At 46.1% G+C, this 23,662-nt stretch overlaps 1 protein-coding gene across 1 annotated transcript; it reads right to left on the bottom strand.

Annotated features, from left to right (window-relative positions):
• Positions 1-66: 66 nt before the first annotated feature.
• On the bottom strand, positions 67-23,530 carry igf2r (insulin-like growth factor 2 receptor). Its single transcript, XM_068753440.1, has 51 exons — positions 23,400-23,530; positions 22,098-22,237; positions 19,755-19,873; positions 18,490-18,588; positions 18,235-18,367; positions 18,038-18,149; positions 17,720-17,828; positions 17,480-17,639; positions 17,062-17,251; positions 16,784-16,887; positions 16,350-16,514; positions 16,002-16,145; positions 15,710-15,865; positions 15,479-15,616; positions 15,053-15,203; positions 14,795-14,963; positions 14,581-14,696; positions 14,315-14,474; positions 14,033-14,209; positions 13,849-13,944; positions 13,630-13,731; positions 13,278-13,440; positions 13,023-13,202; positions 12,789-12,935; positions 12,386-12,564; positions 12,165-12,252; positions 11,855-12,058; positions 11,595-11,725; positions 11,074-11,177; positions 10,695-10,828; positions 10,371-10,567; positions 9,826-9,952; positions 9,568-9,699; positions 8,773-8,932; positions 8,407-8,515; positions 7,724-7,805; positions 7,487-7,620; positions 7,054-7,197; positions 6,766-6,924; positions 6,359-6,569; positions 6,011-6,163; positions 5,281-5,515; positions 4,983-5,119; positions 4,720-4,837; positions 4,030-4,176; positions 3,704-3,888; positions 3,036-3,222; positions 2,781-2,912; positions 2,627-2,696; positions 1,871-2,155; positions 67-1,788 (listed from the first exon to the last, which is right to left on the bottom strand). Exons 1-51 carry the CDS (start codon positions 23,528-23,530, stop codon positions 1,630-1,632), a joined length of 7,464 nt encoding a protein of 2,487 aa, XP_068609541.1. The 3' UTR covers positions 67-1,629.
• Positions 23,531-23,662: the final 132 nt, after the last annotated feature.

The following is a 23,662-nucleotide window of genomic DNA, read 5'->3' as shown; positions in this document are numbered from 1 at the left end:
CTTTCTTATCTCCAGGTTTTAGTCGATGCTACGACATCGCCATGCGCTCGGGGGGGGGGGGGGGGGGGGGGGGGGGTTAAGATGTTGTGCCATTTTGCTTGAAGGTGTGCCGAATTGAAAAAGTATAATCAGCCCCCCCCTTTAATCTGTAAGGAAAATAAAGTTCCAAGATCTGTTTCAAGTCTTCACCTCTGAACCGGGAGAACAATACACAAACCAAGTTTGTTTGGCAACCAACCCGAATGTGGGATGAAACCCAAATACTGTTTATGCTGTCTGGCCTCCCCCCTCCCCCTCCCCCTCCCCCTCCCCCTCCCCCTCCCTGCAGTTAATTTGGCTACTCAATCCTCTGTGGCAACACTCGTTACAGTCAAGCAAAAGACATGCTAAATGCAAAACCGCCTGCAAACTTGATGCTTTTACAATTCACTTCTTTTAGTCTTACGTGCTCATTTCGGCAAAAGTGAAAAATCACACTTTTGACCTTCACCCCCCCGCCCCCCCCCCCCAACTTCCGTTACGCCAATACCAGCGGCAGCTGTAGAAATATGGCTTTTGTGGAGGGGGGGGGGGGGGGGGAGAGGTTCAAAATCAACCACACCTACACAAACATCTAACTCCGAGCGCCCGTCCTCGTACCGTCCACTCACACATAAGGCCACCTCTATTTTCACACAGGACAGTTTCATTACAAATCCTCAGAACAAACGACCCAATTCAATTATCATTAAAACGAATGAGCGCGAAATTCACCGATAGACGAACAAGCAAAAAACGTCCATATTATAGAATCTATGTACAAAGTTTCTGATCAAAACAAGACAAAATAAAATAAACAAATCAATCTGTCATTGATGAAAATGCAAAGTAAATTCATTGTCAGGAAGGCGTCGCACTTTCTGTCCGAGGGGAGTGAAAGAGAGAATAGAAACTGTAAACAGCAAGAAAGTAATCAGTGTCTTTATTCCCTTTAAAAGGAACTGAGCCACATTACCCATAATCCTCTTTGATAGCCATTTACTTTCTACTATGTTTTTCTGTACATCTCACCAGAGCTTTCAAATAATCCTACTGGTATATATATATATACACAAAAACAAACAAAGGTAGCCAAAGTTTTCCATTTCAATTTGGCCTATTCTGCAACGAGACATGTAGACAGTATTATTTTCACTCAACGTTATGATAAAGCGCTAAACAAACGGTACAGTTTTATTTCAAAAGAAGAGAAGTGAGTCCCGATTGAACAGATTCAGCATCTTTTGAGTGACACATGCCTGTCGCTGCAGAGTTCATTGAGAAAGGGGGTCTAACCAAAAGAAACTTCCATGAGAAAAAATTGTTTGCTTCACAATTCATGAAAATAGTGTGCAGGTCAAAGCCCCGTGGAACATTTTAAATAGCAATCAATAAACAATAAATAAGAAATCATGTGCCAACGCCAACAGTCTGTGGACAGCGGACTGGACAGAGTCTGAGGAGCCCAAGTAAAGGTACAGTCCAACAAAAAAAGATCCCAGAAAGAGAGGAGCCGATTCTGCTTTCGATACGTCGTCGCTATTCATGGAGACATTCACTGAGAGAAGGGTTCGGACCAGAGGGGTGTGGGAACCATAGAGTGAAGTGACATCACACCCTGAGGAGGTCCTCATCACTATCATCCTCATCCCGTTTCCTATTGGTTGCCATGCTGTTATTACCGCGGTTAAGGCCAGAGGAGCGAGGTTTGCGGCTCTTCCTCTTCCTGTCCGACTCTTCCAGGAGGCCGACCAAGTCCTCGTCACTCTCCTGAAACAAAGAAACTTCCGTCAGGCCCAGAGCACCAGAGCTTGGGCGCCATACCTCCTCAAACCGTGCAGACAAAAGTCACCTGAAGGAAGGCACTGCCGTGAGCCGTGGGGTTCTTGGTAACCCGGGACGATTTCACCACTCGCACCCCCGGAATGCTCAGCACCTCGTCCTCGCTGTCGTCGTCCTGGTCGTCCAGCGAGAAGGGCCGCAGGCCGTCCGTGTTCACCTGCTTCGTTGTGATGTGACCGTTGCTAAGGTTACTCCCGCCCCGGTGAGAGGACGAGGAAGCAGACGCAGGAGGGGTCTCTTGCTCCTCCATCAGCCACTCCATCTCTTCTTCGCCGCCTTCTTCATCCGTGTTGACCTGAATTATCCAGATTACCGTATTTTCACGACCTTATGACGCACCTGGTGATTCGGCGCAGTCTCATTAACAGCTGATTTTTCGGTATTTCAAACATACAAAGGGCGCGCGAATCAAAAGGCGCCGGCATGATAGGTGCGCAAAATAAAGCAGGCGCAAAACTGAGTTTGGTACTCACATCTTTAATCATCATCAAACAAGCATACTAGTGCGCGTTTTAAAAAATAGAGCCGGAGCAAAACAGAGTCATTAATCAAACCCATCAAAGTCCTCATCCTCTGTTTCTGTAGTGAACAGCTGCGCTAGATCTCCGTCAAACATGCCGGGCTCCCTTTCTTCATTGCCAGTCACTTTACGTGCCGTGCCGTGCGGCGCCTCGGAAATTCCTTTGCTCAAGTAAAAATGCTATCTCCACACAATAGATCAGTTTCAACAGGATCCAGATCAAATGATTTCATCATTTTGACGCACCTTAGAATATTTATAGGAGACTTGGCTTCCTCTCCTACAGCAGCCGGCAACCTTCTGGATCACCAGCTCCCTGTTAGGATGTGCAACAAGACGTTCCCGGTGGTCGTTCAATCATGAGAAATGTTCTGCTTTCTCGATGCACACGGTCTCTCACCTTCTCTCTCGCTTGTGGAGCAGCAGCCCCAACAAACAGACGGTCAGACCCACCATCAAGGCGGTCAGCATCAGAGCAGAAGACTTGCTGCCATCATCGTCCTCGTCGTCCACTTTTGCATTTTGTACAGTTCTGCAAGCCCAGAGAAGGAGGGAAGCTGATTTTTATATATGTGGAACTCGGCCTTTGTACTTTAGGGAAAGTTTCCCTTTGGTTTGTGGCAATAATAAAAAAAATTAAAAAGCGTTTCCTCACGTGAGCCCGCACACAGCATCGGTGTGCCACAGGAACAGATACTGGCATTCATCCGTCTCCAGCATGAACTCGGGAATGCCGACGCCCGCCTTGGGGTTGCAGTGGAACATGATGGTGGACGACACCATCTTGCTCTTCTCCCTCCCGCACGGCGACTCCGAGGAAATCAACACATCCAGGTTTCCTCCTGATGGAAAAGCAGACACACACATTTATAGTTTCCGAAACTATGCTACGATCTATGCTAAGCATCTGTAGCATTAAAAGCAGTCTTTGATTTCCACAAGAATTTATTGAAGCTTTGGAAAGAAAACCGTTGAGGTTAAACTGATTCAGTCTCACGATGACTTGAGGTTTGAAGGCGGCGCTTGGTTTATTTGTGCGCCACCTGTTTTCTGAATAAAGTCGTCTCCATTCAATTTTGTATTTTTCAAATTCAAATTCCACAATGTCAATATTTTGACATAAATCAATCAGGAATACTTGGTTGTATCGACTCTCAGCAGATTAAAGTATGGTTAATCTTGTGTGTGTGTTCTGTCACGTCTCTAGTCAGGATTAACATTTCCGGTCGTGATTCCGTCCACTTTATTGACAGCTAAAATAGGACACCAGCCTCTGACTTTTGTTTTTACAGTTAGAGATGGGACACCTCACGCAGCAATTACCTTTAATGTAGTACTTGGCCTCGGCGGAGGAGCCGATCTTGCGTCTGTAGGGCCCGTTAAGTTTGACCTGGCAGATGTTGGCGCCAACGCAGTTGATCAAGGAACTGTTGGTGATGCCAGACAACTGGATGTGGTAGACGTAGCGGTCCCCGTTGGAGCGGATGTCTCCAGATGCCTGATGGTGGCTTGAAGGGAGGGGTGTAAAAAAAAAAACAAAAAAAAAAACGGCGAGGTCAAACACAGCAGAGACGTTCTTTCGTGACGCAACGTTCGAAGCAGCACAAAGCGTCCCGGGGAGCCGGATGCCACCGGTGGGTTCGTGTTACCTGAAGTACAGCGGTCCCAGGCTGAGGCTGGCTCCGGTGTCAGGAACCTGGATTGTCCCGTTCACCATCACGACCTCTTCCTGCTTCACAGCACACGCCGACCGAGTCTCCCAGCCAATCACAAACTCACACGACGCCTTGTCGATACTGCTCGCACAAACAGACACAAGACACGGGAAAGTCTTTCAACAGTTTGCAAATCTCCACTGATGAATTGTAGGAGCCGAGCGAGTTTCTAATTAAATTAAAGACGGCTCAATTTAGCCGTTTGCTGAATACGAACACGAATATGTGACCGAGTACGACGTCAGGTCGGCTCAGATATGAGAAACGCTTTCCAAAGTAAAGTTCCAATGATGCTCAAAGACAGTTTAACGTGAAAGACGAACACTCAGTCCATCATTAACCAGCCGTTAGACATCCTGCGGTAAATGAGTGTCAGGATGAACCGCGGTTGTGTACATTTAATTTGGTTTTGTGCTGGCTTCACGTTGCACTTTTTACAGGCTCACAAAACAAATGTATTCCGGTAACCTCACATTGTTCACGAGGGACGCCTCTCACCATACTAGTCGATGGATTTAGTTCGGAGATCAACGTGCATCTGAAACGGCCCAACCCAAAGCTTATCCCCAACTCCTAGCATCAACTTGAGAAGTAGAGCCATGAGCCTTTTGCACCGAGCGCTACCTCTTGAGCGTTGGGCGTCCGACGGTAGAGCCGCAGCTCAGCTGGATCGTCGTCTTCGCCTTCACGCCGTTGCCACAGGCGTCGTCTCCGGCCGAGTAACTGACAGAGATGTTTCCATCTGAAGGAGGAGTTTGGGATAGAAAGCGTGAGCTCGCCTTGCGTACGGCTCAAAAACAGTTTGTTAAACTCCCAACAAAACGTGCAAAAATGCTTTTCTCTGACCCGTCAACCCCAGCGAGACGCGTGCAACTCGATTTACTCGCCTGCGTGGCTCATTTTCTGCGTATAAACTCGGCCCAGGACTTCGGTCTTTCCTGCCGCTGAATGTCGACACACGGTCGCTCCTTCTGGACAATCTCGCAACCCGCCATGCACGCCCTGACACAGGTTGATGTAATATCTAACGACATAAAACAGGAAATCATTTAACAGGATTTCGCTGCATCTGTCTCAAACAGGGGGGGCTCATGAAAAGCATCTGAAACATGAGCGTTCAGATTCATGTGGCTCCTGGAAATTAATCTGTGCTTTACGAGCCCCCATATGACAGGACAGACTTACGAATCTCCTCCGTTGATAAACTTCCATGGCTCAGTGAGGGAGGACAGGGATCGGAGGTCGAAGGTCTGATGCTGGCTGACCAGCTTGCACTCCATCTTTCTCGGGGGGCAAACGGCGTTGGTCCGCCACTCAAATGTGGCTGAACAATCTGCGGTGACTGAGAGCAGCTGTGGCGAGCCATGGCCTGCAGACTGGTCGCAGGTGAACAGAAAAGACGACTGGCGTTTACCGGATGCTGAGAGAGAGGGGGGGGGGAGGGGACGACACACAATCAGTGATGGTCTTAAGAAAATCCAGAGGTAATAAATAAACACGAGAAAGCATTTTAAGCATCTAGAAAGAAAAATGCATCTGCTAAGGGAATAATAAAATCACCTTTCAAGTAAGGTCTGCTATTCTTTATGTGAGTTGTCAACAATGGGGGGGGGGGAGCCTCTGGACACAAATGGACAGACTTTCAACTAATCTGAGCAATGGAAACGTGCGTTTCATTCTGAGCTATTGAACGACATAGCAGAAATAGCTGCAGCGCAAAGAAAGCTAAAACGAAGTTGGTGCATTTTTGCCTGTAACAGAAGCGTCAGGGGCAGCTCATCAACAAAGGGGCATGAAAGGGATTTATTTTTTTGCCTGCTCTCCCCATCCTACAGATTCAGTCTGGGATGGCTGTGATCTCTGTGACGGTGCTTCATAATCCCTTCATGTACTGCATCGCTCAAAAAGTAGTCACCCTCTGTGCAGTATCCCCACTTCCTGTCCGTGTCATAGTCGGCGGTGGTGGCGCACCACTTCTGTCCGCCCATAGCCGAATCGGCGGCGCACTCTGTGTGAGACGTCTTCGCAGAAATGAAGGGGAAGACACACGCATCGCCTTCAGCTGTCACTAAAACACACAAAGAACATCAGAAGAAATTATTAGCGCTTTTTTTTGGTACAACAAAATAGCATTTAAAGAAAAAGCTGCTGTAATTCAAAGCAATAATGTTTCAGTCAGGCTGAAACTTTCCTGTTGATTATCATGAAGATAAATATTGCAGAATAAATATCTTATTCGAGTGCTACGACTTAGCAGACACACCTGGTGGGCAGGGATCTCCTCCGCCGTACTGCATCAGCACAGCCTGCTCGTCGTGCTTGAAGTCCATCGTCATGGCCTTGTTGATTCCAAATGACGAGGCGATCTTGTCGGAACCAGAGCCAGACACCCGGCACACTGCGCTGTTCTTACAGGCGGGCTCTGCCACTGAGCCACAGATATTAATGTGGTAAAAGCTGGAGTCCACAGGAACCTGCCATGAAGAAACGCAACATCACTACAATCTTACGCTTACAGATCAGAACGGACAGGAGGCAAGCAGGAAAAAATAAACACACTGAATAACTGTTTTTAATGGACAAATATTTGTAACAGCTGTAGAGAAGTATCAAAGAGACGCAAGGAAAATAGATTCAACAAGGACGGACTAGAAAGCTAATGGAGCGCACCTTGACTTCACCGGAGAGCGTCGACAGGTCAAAGGTGAACTGGAGCTGAGAGTCGGTCAGTTTGCAACCACTGGTGTGCGTTGTGTCCGAGCAGACTAAAGGAGTCGCCCACTCAAACATGTAGACGCATCCCTGCAGCTTCAGCATTTGCGGAGAGCCCTAAATAAAGATATATATAAAAAAGGGTCACTCAAATTCTAAAGTGAATCAGGATTGGAAAATAAATCTCCAGAGAAGAGTGGTAAGAGCGCAGGTCTGGGGATTTTGCATAATAAAAGGCGGACTGACCAGCTCCGTGCCTCTCTGACACGAGAAGATGATGGTGGAGGTGTAGTTCTGCTCAGCAGTGCACTTGGTCAAGCTGTGGTAGGTGATGGACACCTCCCCCGTGGGGGTATTGATCTCAGGACCGCTGGTAGTCCGACCGATATCCTTCAAAAAGAGAAAAAATACAATTCTCAGCGACAGGATGGGGGAAAAAAGTAAAATACTGAGAGCTGAAGGCAAAGAAGTCCCTTTGTAATTTAACCTTTTAATAATAAAAGAAAAGCACCCAAACGTGAGTCAGTCACTGCTGATTGGATAATAAACACCGACTCATTCATCCCTGTACGTTGTGTCAACATTTCTTACAAATTAAATGTGCTTGCTATTGCACAAAAAACATAAAAAGTCTGTATAACATCTAGTCCTTCATCTGTGTTGCTTATGAGGCTCTCACCACAGGAGGTCCATTATCAGGATCCATGCAGACGGCTGCTCCAGGGGGGCAGCTGATCCCAGGGATGGGGTTTAGAGGCTGGCAGACATTGATATAGAAGTCTGGTGATCCATCACTTTGGCCCACCGCATCATCTGAAAGGACAAAAAACGAAAGGCAGAAACATCGTGATCCGGTTTGAGGTCGTCCAAGCCAACGGAGAGTCAATGCAGACTGTAAGGCACCCGGTAAATGTACCTGTCGCTGTGTAGTACCCGCTGACGTGGATCAGAGGGGTCAGGTCTACCAGAGCAGAGCCGTTCTGGACCGAACACTTCACCTGGACAATGCAATAAAAAGATCAAGTTATCCTTCAAAGACTTTTTACGTTTTATTTAAATCTTCTAAATGCTTCAAAATTATTATTATTATTTTTTAAATCTTGGAGCAGGTGACTCAAAAGCCTTTTAGATTACATTCTGAAAAAGACCACAGGAAGCCATCTGCAGAAAACACTCAATTGTAATTCATTCAATTTTCTTTGTATTTGTATTAATTAAAGACTAAAAGAAAGACCACTGGTGCATAATAAATCTTACGGTGATAATAAAACTAGATGTTCCTCAGCCCTGTTTCACTGTCTCGGATGGATTTATTGGCATTCAAGCTCCCAGTTATCCAAAACAAATCTGTTCGTTAGATATCCAGTTGACAATTCCAATGAAGATTTCACAATAGCAATGGAAGGACTGTACAGGTAAAGACAATTAAGATGCACTTACATAAAAAAATACCACAAAGATGAAACACAAAGTATTTTAACAATTGTTTTAGTTGTAGCTGAGGGGGATAGACACCTCGAGACCGAAGGACTCCAAAAATAAAATATTTACTGAGTGAGTCAAACTGTGATTATCACGCTGACAAAAATACAAACGTACTGGCTGCTCGCAGACCAACGGCGTGTGGAAGGAGAAGAAGTGCGTGCACGTCTCTGCGTTCGAGTCAACGAGAACTGGTTCTGCGGCGGACGAGCCCATGTTGGGTGGCCTGCGAAGCAACGCACGCAAACAGAAACGACGCTTATGCGTTATGAATCAATTTGTAGCATTTAACAAAAATAGATAGGACACATTTCAACCGGGCCACAGAAGAAAGACATTTAATTACTTTAGAAAACAGTGAATATACTGCAGTACAGGAATAAAATGCATCGCTGACTTGCTATCCTGCTCTTCAGGATATTTGCGTTACGAGGCTTGAAGTAAAACGACTCAAGCAGGGGAACAGAGAGAGGCCGGGGGTACCTGCAGATGAAGTGGATGACGGTGGTGTGCTTGAAGCTGGGGTTTGCTGGACAGGGACTTCCGTCTTCATACGTCAGCTCCAGGATGTGATCCTTGTACAACAGTTTCCTACTAACCTGCCCGCCGCTCACTGTGGTGCCGGCATCCTTAATGCACACAGCTACAAAACGATAAGGCGCGCACACACACGTTAGATTGCTCAATTTCAATTCCCTTCACTTGGATTCAAGGTCTTGCCTTATGAATCAAAACCTTTATCGCCCCAAAGGAGGAATCTGCAACACGTAGTCGCTTTAAGATCGATTAAGATTCATTTTGGCAGTCGCTGTGTATTCTGACGCAGTCAGACTAAATGTTCCCTGAATTAAAATGACTAGTACATGCGCTCCCTCCGTGCCTATAATCTACAACCTCAGGATGACGCTTGTTTGCACCAAGCAGCTCAAGCGTTTCAGGAATACGTCTGAAACCACACGCGAGTCGTCAGCACGAGACGCACGTGTTTTGGGCACGCTTGGGCAGTTTAACCTGCTCCGGATTTTGATGGTAATAACACTTTAATTTATAGTTACAAAAAGTTAAAGATTGATTGAATTGCAGCGCCACAAAAAAACAAAACAAATACATTGAGGGTTAAAGACTGATCTAATTAACCGCTGAGTTATGCGAGCGCATGCCAAAGTTGCGCTTGACCTCTGAACATGACCTTGACTTTAGCCTTTCCAAGCCTGTGATGTCACAGCAACAACGTCCTTGTGACGATATATCATCCCGAACACTTTCTGTTTGACGCACCAGTTCCGGGGCCGCATCCAGCGTTGGTCATGTTTCCACAGACGTTTAGTCGGAACATCCTCCTGAGATCCTTGCTGTCATGCACAGTGTAACCGCCTTCCTTCGTCAGGCTACTGAGATCAAACAAATGCCCTGCGGGAGGAAAACAGGTACATCTCAGCAGACCGCCACGCTATTTGTCCAGCTTGACAATTATAAGGATTACACTGCAGGTGTGTATTCAGTGTGCGCAGCACCGCCGCACAGTGAATGCCTGACCTGTGGCGGGGTTGGTGACCCTGCATTCGTCATGCTGGGTGCTGTTAAGAGAGCAGGCAGCAGCTGTTGACCAAAAGAAATTGTACACGCAGTCCTCGATGGCAAACACCAGAATAGGCCGGGAGTCCTGCATGGGATAGGAACACAACAGGGTCAGTGATTTTTAATGAAATAGAACTCGTTAGCAGCTCCTGACTATAATGCACGGGGTGTTGTTATAAAGTTGATTTATAAGCCACACTAGCCAGGCCTATTGGCCCGAAGTCAACCTTCTGAACTCACTTAGGAACTAAATGTCTTCGTGCACCGTGAAGACGAGCTCTCCAAACTATAATCCTGTCCTTTCTCAGCTTGCACTCTTTTTTTTTTTACGTTTATACTTAAAAGTGCATCAATAAATGTCCTGTGATCCTAGTATCGAGTGCTTTGCCTGAAGTCGAAGCTTAGTCGACATTAAATGGTCAGCAACATTCGGTCTTGCAACTCTGCACCAAGTTAAAACCGAAGGGTGTTGTACCGCGAATGTAAGGCGTCTTTTTCCTCACCACTTTATCTTTGTCGCACTTGAAGCGGATGATGCTGCTCTTCTTCCTGCTTTTATCGGGACAAAGCTCACCGCTGATGTACTTTAGCTTCAGGATACCTTTTTCCCACGTGGGGCCAGAGTCCACCTGCCCCAGACCCACGTACTCGTCTCCAATTTTCAGACAAGAGGCTGCACTGGAGGGACACTTCCATGAACCTGCCATCAACAGTCAGCAAAGAGGCAACAGATGAATCAGAAGGATGGGCGGGGAGGGGGGGGGGGGGGGGGGGGGTCAATCACTTGCTGTTTGACAGAATGAAGAGCGTAAGGACGCATTACAAACCTCCTTGCTGCACAAGTGACCTGCAGACGTTGATGTAGTATTTTCTTTGTGTATCATCTGGAGAGGATTCCACCTCCCAGTTCCGGGAGTGCATAGCCAGAGGGGAAAGGTCGTACGAGTGGCCATGACCATCACTTCAGACATAGGAACGGGCGACAATTCAGGGTCAGTTCAAGGTCTGCTTAGATTTTAGGACAGCGATTCTTTACACAGCATTAAATTATTTGTTAATGGTTAATGTTAGCATTTATGCTATGTCAATGACTCAGATGAACACTCATTTCACACGAGTTTAAGGAAATAAAATAAGATTGGAGGCATGCAAAGAGAAGCAGCAAGTAGAGACACATGACATGTGGAAGGAGGAGGAGGATGTTACTTGTAGGAGCAGCTGGTGGTCTTGACTGGAATGCAGGCCAGTGCTGTGGGCCAGCTGAAGAGGTAGGTACAGTCTGGAGTCTCCTTGATAAACTCTGGGACTCCCTGAAGACGTGAACAAACACACAGTTACATCACCACACAGTCACTTTTTTTACGTTGTCCTCAGACGAGAAGACGCAGATGCTAACGCTGCTAGCCTACGTCACTCAACTTCCCGTGTTGACATGTCAGGACTTCAGCAAAAATGCTCCATGAAATAGACTGCTATAAAGATTTGGATCTGTTAGAATGTGTGTTTATATTTAAAAGCAAGCTAAACAATAATAAAAAAAAAAACACTTCCTGCTTTCCGCATACTGCGTTCTGATTGGCTCCCATTAAAACAGATTTGCATTCCATCTGACGTGTTCAAGCAGAAAGAAGTTATGTCTAAATTTTTTCAGGATTTCTGGGTAGGAATCACCAAGTACAAGTAATCTTTTTGATTGGTTCCATTATTTTAAGGTTTATGTGACTCACAGGATTTCTGTCAGGGTGGCAGGAGAAGTAGATCTCTGTGGATCTCTGGTGTATCTCATGGCAGGCTTCTCCACTGGTGTAGTTCAGAATTAGCTGATCTCCCACATAATTCAGAATCTGGTTTGCGAGTCCTGCACACACACAGGTGAAAACACACAAAATAGGTAAAGGCAAAAATACTATAAATAAAGAATGATAAAAAAAAAAAATGAAGAAATATATATATATATACTATTTAGCTGGTTTTTGTAATTCCATACCTCCGATCTTCTGGTTGCTGCCGTCCACCTGGCAGGACGAGACGGCCCCGGTATCCGTGTGGGTGCAGATGTCTCTCTGAAGCCCCTCGCACACCGACAGGTGGTAGATGTAGATATCATTCCTGACTTGGTAATCTTTTCCCTTCAGAGAGCTCAGGTTGAACTCATAGCCACTCCTGGGGTCACGAACCCGACAGTCATCACCTGAGAGGGAAGTCAGGACTATGAGGTGCATAGGAATTGTTCTGCCATGCTAATCCTATCCGAGCTTTAATCTTAAATTAAATGCATACACAGTTCATCTTTATACCTTGAGACTTCCGGATAGGACAGGCTTCAGATGTCCTCCAGATGAAGACATATTCACAGCCATCTTTACGGTCAAACATGGGTGAACCCTACAAACAAAGACAGAAATTAAAGCGCCGCATTAGCCATCACTCCACCGGTTCGTTTCTGGCTTCTCAAAGAACACCGGTGGGCAATTGTTCTCGTGTGTGTGTGGCCAGAGTGGGTGCCTCTTCTGCTCACTGGGTTGTCGTCACACTGTAAGAGGATGCGCGTCGAGTAGCGAGACGTGGCGTCACAGCGGTCTCCGTTCTGGTAGACGATGCTGATGGAGCCGTCTTCCGCCATCTGTGGGCGGGACTGGACGTACCCCAGGTTGTAACTCTTCCCGTCTATCATAGCACAAGCACCCAAAGGACCCACTGGAGAGACGAGGAGAATGTAGTTAACCACAGCCTGACAGTCAGGGTGAAAGATTTAACAAAAAAATGTATTCATTTTCTCTGAGATTCTGTATGTTGCTGAATTAAAGTCAACATTTTCTTGTACTGATTACATTCATTAAATATGTTTGCAGGTTTGGATTCATTTGACGAGACGAATCAAGTCGTGTAAAACCTTTTCCATACACTTCAGTCCCACTGACCTGGACAGTCTTTCAGAGGGGGGAGAGGTTTGCAGATGTTGATATAAAAGCTGCGCGACTTGACATCATCGGTATCTATGGCGATCCAGGGACTGTCCTCTGCATCCCGTATCAGGTGCCTCAGGTCATACTCGTTACCGTGATTGTCTAGCAGTAAGAGAAGTCAATAAGGGTCAAGTAGCTTCACTAGTACAGACACTGTGTGTGTGTGTGTGTGTGTGTGTGTGTGTATACCAATGATCTGGCAGTCAACCGGAGCAGGAATGCAGGCTAATGCAGTGGCGAACTCAAAGAGGACATCGTGGACCACGTGTTGAGACGATAAAGTGCTCATGTCCTCCCGCAGCAGTTTTAACGAGCCGGGGTGAGCGTTTTGATCACACACAAAATTAATGGTGAAGGTGTCCCGGGTGGCTGTAGAGAAAATGAAGCTGCATCACAGCAGTGGACACTTTGCTACAGTAAATATTTTAGCATCTCGGGTGGTACCTGTGGGATTGTCCAGGGCCCCTTTATAGGTTAGTTTGAGCAGGCCATCGGTGGAGTACAGGAGGGTCTTCTCCACCCCTACTGGGCTGACAGGATGCCCGTCTTCCAGCTCACAGCCCGCCATGCCTTGTCCGCATTCTGTCACGTCTGAGCAAATATTCACCTGCGGGGTGGCGGAGCAGATGGAATTAAGCTTTTCAAGTGCATCTGAGAAACCCTACTGAACAGAGCTAGAACAGTAACTCCAAGTAATTCTTCAAGGGTGGACTAAATGTTTGCCTTGCTTTAAAGTACGGCGTCCCCCAGAGGGACGATTTGATGGATTCAGTACCATAAATGGAGTCTATCTTACCAGGAAGACCTTTCCGTTTCCACTTGTGTTGTATCCCGTCGGAGACGCCAAAGGCTGAAGATTGAACTCAAAGCCAGTGTTGGGGTCCAACACAGCACAAGTCTGAGGCACAAAGACAAACATACCTTCAGGTTTTATTTCTTATTAAAATATACTACTACCATCCACGAGTTAAACATGGAATGGGAAGAGAATGCGTTGGGATATGGGCGAACTCACGTTGTTCTTGGCAGTGGTGATGGCGCAGGCCGCCCTCGTCTCCCACCGGAAGGTAGCGGTGCAGTTCTGGTATATCAGGAACTCTGGGTTCACCGACTGTACAATGGATGCAGAAGCGGCGTGAATTAAACATCAGCACCGCCCCCCCCCCCCCCCCCACACTTGTGCTTCGCTGCACACTCACCAGATACCCTCCGGAGCAGACCAGGTGGATGCGTGTTGTGTAGGTGAGCTTCTGGCCGTCCGACGTGCATTCGGAGCCCTCTGTGAACTCCAGCAGCAGCCGGTCCCGCCCCTCAATGACCGGCCCCCCCTTTGAAACCCCCATGTTACTGACTGACACAACCTCCTTCGTGGAGCCCTGTGGACAGAGGGAAAGAAACTGATTGCACTGAACCACGTTGGGTTCAATACCAACAGTCGATAAAGTTTTTTTTGCATTTTGTTTCTCCAGCCGTTTACCCACCTGGTCGAGTGTGTACTTCATCTGGCAGACGGAGGCGTGCGGGTCACATCCTGGCACAGGGTTGATGGGGCGACATACGTTGATGTAGTATTTCTTTAGATCCAAGATGCTGGACAAATCCATGGACAGCCAGTTGCCACCGGAGGCGGAGCGTGACAAGCTGGAGGCAGAAGAAGGTAAAAACAAACAAAAAAAAAGATGATGAAGAGGAAGGTAGGGTATCGCATCCGCCCGGGTTGCTTGATGGAATAAATCTGTGCTTTCACCTGGACAGGTCGTACTGGTCGAGAGTGACGGGATCCGTCACCAGGCACTCATGAGGCCTTTCGGGACACGCATAGGACGTATACCAGTGGAAGTTGTACGTGTAGTTGTCCTCAGCCTGGATTCAAAAAGTTACAACAAAGTTGAAACCAAAACAAACAAAAAAAAGACACGGTTTAAAGTAACGATGACAGAGAGAGGACAGGCGCGCTTTACCTGGAACTCAGGTGTTCCAACTCCAGCTTCTGGGTCACAGAGGAAAGAGATGAGCGTGGATCTGAGTGTGTGCTGCTCATTGTTGTACTGGGAGCCTTGGCTGTAGGTCAGTTGGATTAAGCCGTCATAGTACGACAGATGGGAGTTTGCTTTTCCGAGACTCCAAGCCCTTAAATATTCACGTCGTACAGTTATAATGCAATAATTCCCCATTTCACTTTGCAGTTTAGAACTATATGCCCTTCTGCTCGTTCCTACATTTTTTCGACCTGACACGCTCCAGCCATCTCCGGACACGTGGAAGCTTTGACGGGAGCACAGACGTTGATGAAGTACTCATAGACGCCGCTGGTCAGCTTGTAGAAGCCACCGTCAGGTTTGGATAGCGGCAACAAGTCGAAAAACAGGTCTGTGAAGAGGACAGAGGACTGGTCGATCTTTGCTCTGATTGGTTGAATGCAGAGGGACATACATCAGCAAGCCACCACTGCATTGCAGTGCAACGCAAAGATTAACACCAAAATGTGGTTGTGCACTATTAAGGTTGTCAAAAATTAAACAGGGCTAAGCATGCAGGTTAAACGTTCTCTTATTCAACACTCTTCCTCATTGCGTAATCGACATTCCCAAATAAAACAGCGATCCGTCTGAAACCCTGTCGGTCAAACGGCGTCTGTCTCGTACCGGCCTGAGCGTCCTCCACCTTGCAGTCGTCCCCTTGCGTCTTTGAGAGGACGCAGGCGGCAGCGGTGTACCACTCCAACTCAAAGACGCATCCGTCTTTTGAAATTCTACGAAGGATAGGAGCGCTTTCCAGATCTCCTGCAGACAACAACAGGAAAAGTGTAACTAAAACTAAAACAAAGAGTGGGAGACAAAAGCAATAAAACACCAAAGAGAAATAGATTTACTGACCTGGTTTGCACTTAAGGGTCAGGATAGTTTGGAACCCAGTCTTTTTTTTGGGGCAAAAACCTCCATCCGTGTAAGTCAGTCTGATGTCGTTTCCCATTTTTGTTTTCTGGGGAGATGAGCGGAAGCTCCCCAGACTGATGGATTTGTTATCCTTATCTGAAGCACAGAGACACAACAGATACATCTCATTGTAAAAGACATCCACCTTTCATGTGTTCTAACAGCTGACTATAGACCCCACACACCGCAATCACTAGGATGACGGCTTGATGACGAACAGTTTTATTCTTACCCACGGCGCAGATGGAGGCATTCGATGGACAACCGGCAGCACCTCCCGATGGGATGACTTTGTGACAGACATTCAGATAGAAGCGAGAGTCCGACTTCGGAGACTGAGCATCCACCGCCTCCCAGTTCCCGCTGAAATCTGACCCTGAAGCAAAGCCAGGCGAGGCATTTCAGGAAAAACTATTCTGAATCAATCAGCGGGAAAAGGTGCTTTATTGAATTACCAAGGCCAGAGGGGCTATTTTAACATTACTGCCACTGTTCCTGTATTTAAATCCCATCCCATCTTGTAATTACAAGAAACCTCAAAGCTATGAAATAAAAGTTATGACATTAAAGACAAACTCACCAGCGTATCTTGTGAGGGGTGAAAGGTCATAGTGCTTGTTTTCATCTCTGACTCGACACAGAAGATCCTCCTTCTCCTTGACGCAGGCGAAGGCCGTGTCCCAGTTAAAATAATAAGTACAGTCCGTCTCCCCGGCAAAAACGGGAGAACCCCGCCCACCGTTGGCTGCAGAAAATAAGGCCAGCCATAAATTAAAGATGAATTACTTTGTAATGACAAACATAAGAGAGAGCGGTGAAGTAACTCACGTCCGTGTGATTAATTCTGCTTTAGCGGAGATATTATTTGTCATGCAAACCCTTTTTTTTTTTGCTTTACACATTGCTTACGTGAAGACAACCTAGGAACAACAATATTTCCATTCTACCGCTAGGTGGCGCCAGCGTCAGACGGTAAACAAAGGCCAAGGACAACTGAAACGTCTCCCGTCTTACTTGCGGTGCTGTTGCAGGCAAACTTGATGATGGTCATCCTCTGGAAGCCGCTGGAGCATTTGTCCCCATCAGGGTAGATCAGCATCAGATCTCCATCTGAATAACTACACAGGGGGCAAATAAACACAAGGGTGGGGGTGGGGGGGGGAAGGGGAAGTGAATTCTGGGGAAGTGAATTCTGCAAGCGTCTCCCGTGGCACCTTCAGCGATGGACTTGTGGTTAACGTTTGCTTTCATTTCGTCCACATTCAGCTCGTCATTTTGTAAGCTCCCTTTACCGTAAGGTCTGGTTGTGATATTTCCCGGCCACTTTCTTCACGTCCCCGGACTTCTTCACCTGGCAGGATGATACAAAGGGGTCTTCTCCGCATTCGTTGGTGGGGACCTGTCCGCACACGTTCAGGTAGTAGCTGTAGCTCTCATCCCCATCACTGGGCCCAGAATGTGCGTAGTACGGAGTATCTGTAGCTAAACACACACACACACACACACACACACGCACACACACACACACACACACAAATCCCAAGGTTTAAGCTGACAGATTTATCGACTGGTATTGTCATCAGAAGCACAGACCTCTCTGAGCCGCGGTCGTCTAATACTTTACCATGGATAATACAATAGAGAGCCTTAACTTTATAAGCACACTTTTAGGGGGATTTTGATTGTTGTATATAACCAGGAAGTACTTACAGCTCAAGGTGAGGGGCGTCAGGTCAATGGACAGGTCATGCTGTTCGCTGGTCACCTTGCAGGTGCGGCTCTCCAGGTAGTCTCTGTGGCACGCGTATTCCGTCACCCAGCTCAGCTCGTAACGACAGTTTGCTCCCGCTGTCATCTTGGGGGGGCTTCCCTGTGAAAGAAAAAAATGCACCGCTCCAGAAAAGCTTCTCTCGATTTTATATTTATATCAATAAAATACGTCAAACTTACTAAACGTCTGCTTGACGGACAAATTAAGGTGATGGTGACTGCAGGATTGTGTCCATTGCAGAGGTCTGGAGGCGTCGAATCGGGGCTGACTTCATACCGCAAGCTGAGTCTAGAGAAAAAACCAGGACACGAGTTACTGGTTCGATTTCTCACATGACATTAAAACGAACTATTCTGTCCAGTCAAGAGTAACAGAATATTCTGCATAAGGTTGGAACAGTTGAAAACTATTCAAGTTTGTAGATAGATATTTATTCGTCCCCGTAGGGACATTTTAAACTTCATAAGTACATCTGATGTAAATAGAATTTCAGATACCTGTCATTGGCCAGCAGCTCCAGGCCTTTGGCGGGCGAGCCCATGCTGTACGAGCCCTGACTGGTGACGAGACAGGCAGCGGAGTCTTCAGGACAGGATTTGCCTGGAATGCCTGAGAGAAGATGAGGAATGATGACGTTCAGTGTAAGCTAGATCAGGGATTCCCCCCCCCCCACCCCCCCCCCTCTGGCACTCACTGAGAGTCCGGCAGATGTTGATGTAGAAGTCGACGGCGTCGTCGCCGTCGTCCACCAGATAACCGTCGCCCACTTTGATCAGAGGGCTGAGGTCGTGCTTCTTACCGTCCGAGTCGAAGACGTAGCAAGGCACCTGGACACACAGTTCACGCTCAGTCAGCCCCCGTGTTCTCTTTACTGCGTTCATAGATTAAAGTGAAACCTTAACACCCCCCCCCCCCCCCTTCTTTTTGGGTCATATGTTCCACCACAAACCTCTTTACGTGGCTTGAATTTATCGCTCTCGCAGGCGGCGTAGGTCCTCCACTCGAAGTAATGCACACACTGAGACACAGCAACGAACTCTGGCGTCCCCTGATGGACAAAGACAGGAAAACTCGTGTTGATACAGGCGATGGAAATAAATGTAGCATACTGAATGTATCTGTCCCGCATTAAGAGCGGAAGCAAGGACGGTCTGCTGCTGCAGGAGGGTCCGACGGTTCGGCGCTCGCTCCAGAATCTGTCCAGAAGTGTTGAGACGGCGGCGTGTGTTTTTTTTTTTTTCCATTTCCTGCTTTACACACTGACTCAAACCAGAAGCTATCTCGTTCCGTCAGTCACAAGGCTCAATCCTTACCCGTGTTCATTGATTCGGAGAGTTGCGTGACAGAATGAAAAAGTTCACGGAAATATCTTCCAGGCTCGCACGCATCGAAGCGATTTAAAAAGCTGCTCAATGGTTGGCGACTAGAATGTTCCAACAAATGCAGTGAAGCACCAACAGACAGACGTTAAGACACGAATGCAAAAAAAACTAAACGCAGATTTTCACTCAATCAAAAACCTGTTTGTTTGTTTTTCTCCTCACAGGGATGTATAAATTTCATTTTTTACATTGTCTAACCGCTTATTCCGTTATCGGGTCGCGGGGATGTACAAATGTAAACATTAATTCATGAAAAAAAAAAGAAAAAAGTATCTTTTTCATTTTCTGTACTTGTTCAACTCAAGCAGACTTCTTTTAGTAGCCACGTTTTGTTTTTTTTGTCACACAGATCGCAGATCGCCTCCTGTTGAATTAAGAAACCGGTGTGACGGGAAGTTGCACACATTAAAGTCCGACCCGTCACAGCGGACACACCGATTACTCCGCTGACTGTCCCACATCACTTCTTCTCAGTCGCACTTCCTTTCTCTGGACACAGAAGCAACTAATCCAGACCAAATCAACTTTTTGTCATTGTTTGTTGTGTTAAAACCTAAAATATTAACCTTTTAAGTCAGGTTTGTCACAGACGAACGACACACCGGTGGCAAGAACAGACAAACCAGACACAACGATCAAACGCTTTGAATACCAAATGTCATTTACTTTCAATCAAACTAATGATCGGGTTGGGGTAGTCACAGCGCTCAGGGAACTGCTCGCACTCTGACCTTTAGGCCACCACCGCTCCTGGTTTATGAGACGACACACAACCCCCGGAAAAGCACAAATAGCTCTTTAACACAGTCATTTGTGTGTGTTCCAGTCCTACCATGGTTTTCCCACACTGGAAGCTGATGCTGCTCTGAATATTGTTGCTGCTTCCTGGACATTTCTGTGTGTTGTTAAAATCCAGCACCTTGTCTGACAGCCTCTGCAGAGACAGGTCACCTGTAAGGGGAAATTACAGGCCATTACCGTGTCGTTCAAGGCGTTTCGCTTCACCACACAAAACCCCGACTACAAAACACCTTTTCTTTTTTATGTCGGCTCGCCCAGTAAAGTATTAACGGTCAAACAAAGAATCTATGCGTGCATTTATAGTATTATAAAAGGAAAAAGAATCACACGCACAAACAGCCGTTCTCAGACTGGACTTCTGTTACTACAGCAGACAGGCCGACAGAAAAATGTCTTGACCTGCTGCTCTGTAAACAAGATGAACCTCAGTGCCAGGATGACCCGGCACAGCCTTCCCTAAGCCATGTGAACGGAAGCGGATAGTAGTGGGAGAGGAACATTGAAAAGTGGGCCGGTTAAATAAGCACACAGTGGTTCAGCCACATGACACACTGTGTGTGTCTGTAAATGTGTAACCGCATTAAAACCCAAATCTGAATCGCTTAAACCGTTTCCTTCCTCCTGGACGTCCCCAGCAGGAGTTCAGCCCTTCACTTGGGTTTTAATACATTTTCTGATCTCTGTGTAGAGAAAGAACTTGTTTGTGACACGTGTGTGTCTGTGTGTGTGTGTGTTTGGGCCTATCGCAGCGCTGGAATCACAAAGCAACAATAAAGGAATGTAACTGAACAACACCCTGACCTACTAATAGGAACAATGTCTGAACGACGACCCGCTGCTCTGCTTCAAGTCAATTCACAAACACTTTCTGGGACATTTTGATCAGATAAAGCGCAAAGCGGACGCATTAGTCTGCGTCAAATAAATTATCTTAGCACTGAGGTTCACGTGTCCAACAGAACATAATTCAAATTGTTGAAAAGAAAAAGGCACAGAGGACGATTCGAGCGCTTTATTTCTATACAGCCGAAATGATTAGGTGATTAATCCATAAATTGATAGAGAAAAATATTCAACAGCACAGAAGAAACTGAGTGTCAAAGTGTGTGTGAGAGAGAGAGAGAGAGAGAGAGAGAGAGAGAGAGACCACAGTATGAGATTTGTGTCTATTTTTGCTTGATGCCATTTATGAGCTGTGAGGTCCTGTGATGAGTCAGCCTTTGTCATCTAAACTGCATATCATGTGACCAAACCTATTCTTGTTTACCCTCTGATCTCTGTTCCGTATTTGATCTCTCAGTTGCAAAATCCTCCTCAGAAATCAGACAACTATTTTTTTTTTTTACAAGGAGAGGTTCTTGACCTTGGACTGCAGGGCAAGTGAGAGGTTCGTTAAGCTTCAGAACGGCTATGTGTTCAAATCAAAAACATGAATGAGAAGTGACCCCAGATGATTTCGAGGACAATCGTACCAGCATTGCGTCTCTGTGCTGTTCTGCAGAAACAAAGACTGATCCAATCACATCCAGACACTCAGGGTCTCTAATCAGTACAAGCGCTACCTTTAGACCCACTATAACAACACAAAGCCATCAGAACAGCCGGGTTTGTGTTGTTATATCGAGTGGCTAATCCACACACAGCATGTGATGGAGAGATTTGGAAATATTGACTAAGCATCCGTTAAATTCTGAAGTCAACAAATGAGGGTGAGGCCTATCTTACTGCTGGGTTCACTAAATAAATATTAGGAAACTTATTCACGAGACATTAAATGTCTTATGACTTATCGATTTAATTTAGTGAATTGGTTAAAGCAACATCTCTAAAATGTACCCTAAAGCCATAAAAAAATACTCTGATTATTATTGACGACAATGTAACACAGCCAATCCTGACGTCCTGCTTATTGTATTGGCAGATTTTATTATAATATCTTAAATATCAATTAAATATAAATTTGATCCTTTCTGGGGAAAAAGCAGCAAAGAGAAACATGGTTGTCAGAGTCATGTAACATGCAATTTACTGTTAAGACTCAAAACTCCAGACTATAATCTACAGCACCGCAGCGAAAGGGCCATGAAATGTGCTACTGTGTGGCTGTGATAAGACACATGATCCAAAGAGCAGCAGCCACACGTTAGCTTCCCTACATCCATCTCACTGTTCAGAAACACAAACCAAATCAGAACAATGCTTATGCATCTTGTATATCAATATAACAAGGGGATAAAAAAACAACTGTTTTTTTTTTTAAAAGCGGATTTGGCTTCATACTATTGTCATTTAAATCTGCCTTTGAACACACCACAATCGGTCCATGAACACACCACACCTGCCTGGCAAGAGAAGCAGAAAGCACTTTACTCACCGACGGACTGGTTTGTGTTGCTGGTGAGGTTCCTGGCGCAGACGGCGGTATCGACGCCACAGCTGGTCGGCGGCGAGGACACGCAGAGCCTTAGCGTGTAGCTCACTTCCTGATCCTGGTCAATGGCCTCCCAATCATAACTAGAGTGGCAAGGAATACATTAAAAAAAGCATTAAGGAGAAATGCTAAGGCAGAGCGTTCGCAAAAGCATTTCCAGTACAGACGCAGTTCGCTTGCATAGATATTACAAAATAATATAATTTAATTATTGACGCATGATTCCTGTGTATCTTCTTTGGCCTTAGAAAGATTTAATGACTATTTTTTAAATTACACAATCAGTAAAATAATCAGGGCGCTAACTGGCACCCTGTGTTTGGTTTTTTTGCCCTTCATGGGATTTTGATTAGTCCTGCTTAACACCATGACAACAATTTCATAATTCATACTATGTTCAAGTATGGTTTTGTTTTTCCATTTACAATTTATTGGGTTCAATTTAAGCAAAAAAACTCTGATAATAGCCCAAATCTTGTCTCTCAATGGACCCCCTCCCATTTGACAGGGATGACATTATCAAATGCGTAAAGAATTAAAGCAAAGCTTCTTTGTGACTAATTTATTTTTTTGTAAGAATGTCAGTGCGTGTTTGATCTCACAGGCAGACTGACTTTAAGTTATCGCGTCTTCCTTCGTGCTTGTGTCAATATTTGAACGGCCGCTTCCAGTTAGCGCGGCTAGCACAACAACAGGTCGCCGCTCGCACTGTTCCCTCTTGCGGGGCTGCTCCCTGGGAAGAATGTCGCCCCGGTTTGTCTTTTTTTCAGAAACATAGCCATTGGACAATGACATTTTAGCGCTGGCGCTAAGGTTGACATCACAAGATAGTTTTAATGTAAGGTTAGCAGTTAGCTAGGCTAGCTAGCCAAAAATCATACCTAGCGTTAGCCGTCAACTCGATCTCTTAAGTAAGTTAGCTAGCTAGCTAGCTAGCTGGTTAAAACTTAGGAGAAAGCATGTTTTACAAATAAAACGACTATTTTCACTGATATGCAAATATGTGTGACTAATATTTACTAGTATTTGGGTGACTGTAATGGTAACGCTGATAAAGTTAATATTCTTATTGGAACAAAGACCAGACTCGAGTGGAGAGGGCAAGGGTCATGCATTAGCGGGGGGGAATGTCTTAACATGTTAAGCAAACAAATAATCAAATACAAATACACGTCTGTATACATGTATTTCTGTACACATAAACGTTAATTGTTCTGTTTTTAGTTGCACCGGGTGTGTGTTTACCTGCAGAGGTCCTGGTACCACAGACTGCTATCTTCCGCTCCGGACCGAAGCAACAAACATCCCAAACACAGCTCTAACAAAAGAAGCCGCTTAAGAGACGCACAGCGATTAGGTTGATAACAAAAAAGCATATTGACCGCTATAAATATTTACGTATTGTACGGGGGCGGTCAACTAAGACGACATGATACAGCAGTCTGTCCGTGCCGAACCACATCAGTAGGAAGTGACCGAGCCACGTCACATGACAGGACGTCACGTGA

The sequence above is a fragment of the Brachionichthys hirsutus genome, chromosome 20 (assembly GCF_040956055.1).
Source record: "Brachionichthys hirsutus isolate HB-005 chromosome 20, CSIRO-AGI_Bhir_v1, whole genome shotgun sequence".
NCBI lineage: Eukaryota > Metazoa > Chordata > Actinopteri > Lophiiformes > Brachionichthyidae > Brachionichthys > Brachionichthys hirsutus.
The sequence above is the reverse complement of the archived record's forward strand: the minus strand, read 5'-3'. Positions and strand labels throughout refer to the sequence as shown.

Coding starts and splice junctions, on each gene's coding strand:
- igf2r (XM_068753440.1), bottom strand. CDS start 23,530: ATGCTTTTTTGTTATCAACCTAATCGCTGTGCGTCTCTTAAGCGGCTT. Junction 19,874..22,097: donor CAACACAAACCAGTCCGTCG/GTGAGTAAAGTG, acceptor TTCCCCTTACAG/GTGACCTGTCTCTGCAGAGG. Junction 9,700..9,825: donor GGTCACCAACCCCGCCACAG/GTCAGGCATTCA, acceptor TTCCTCCCGCAG/GGCATTTGTTTGATCTCAGT.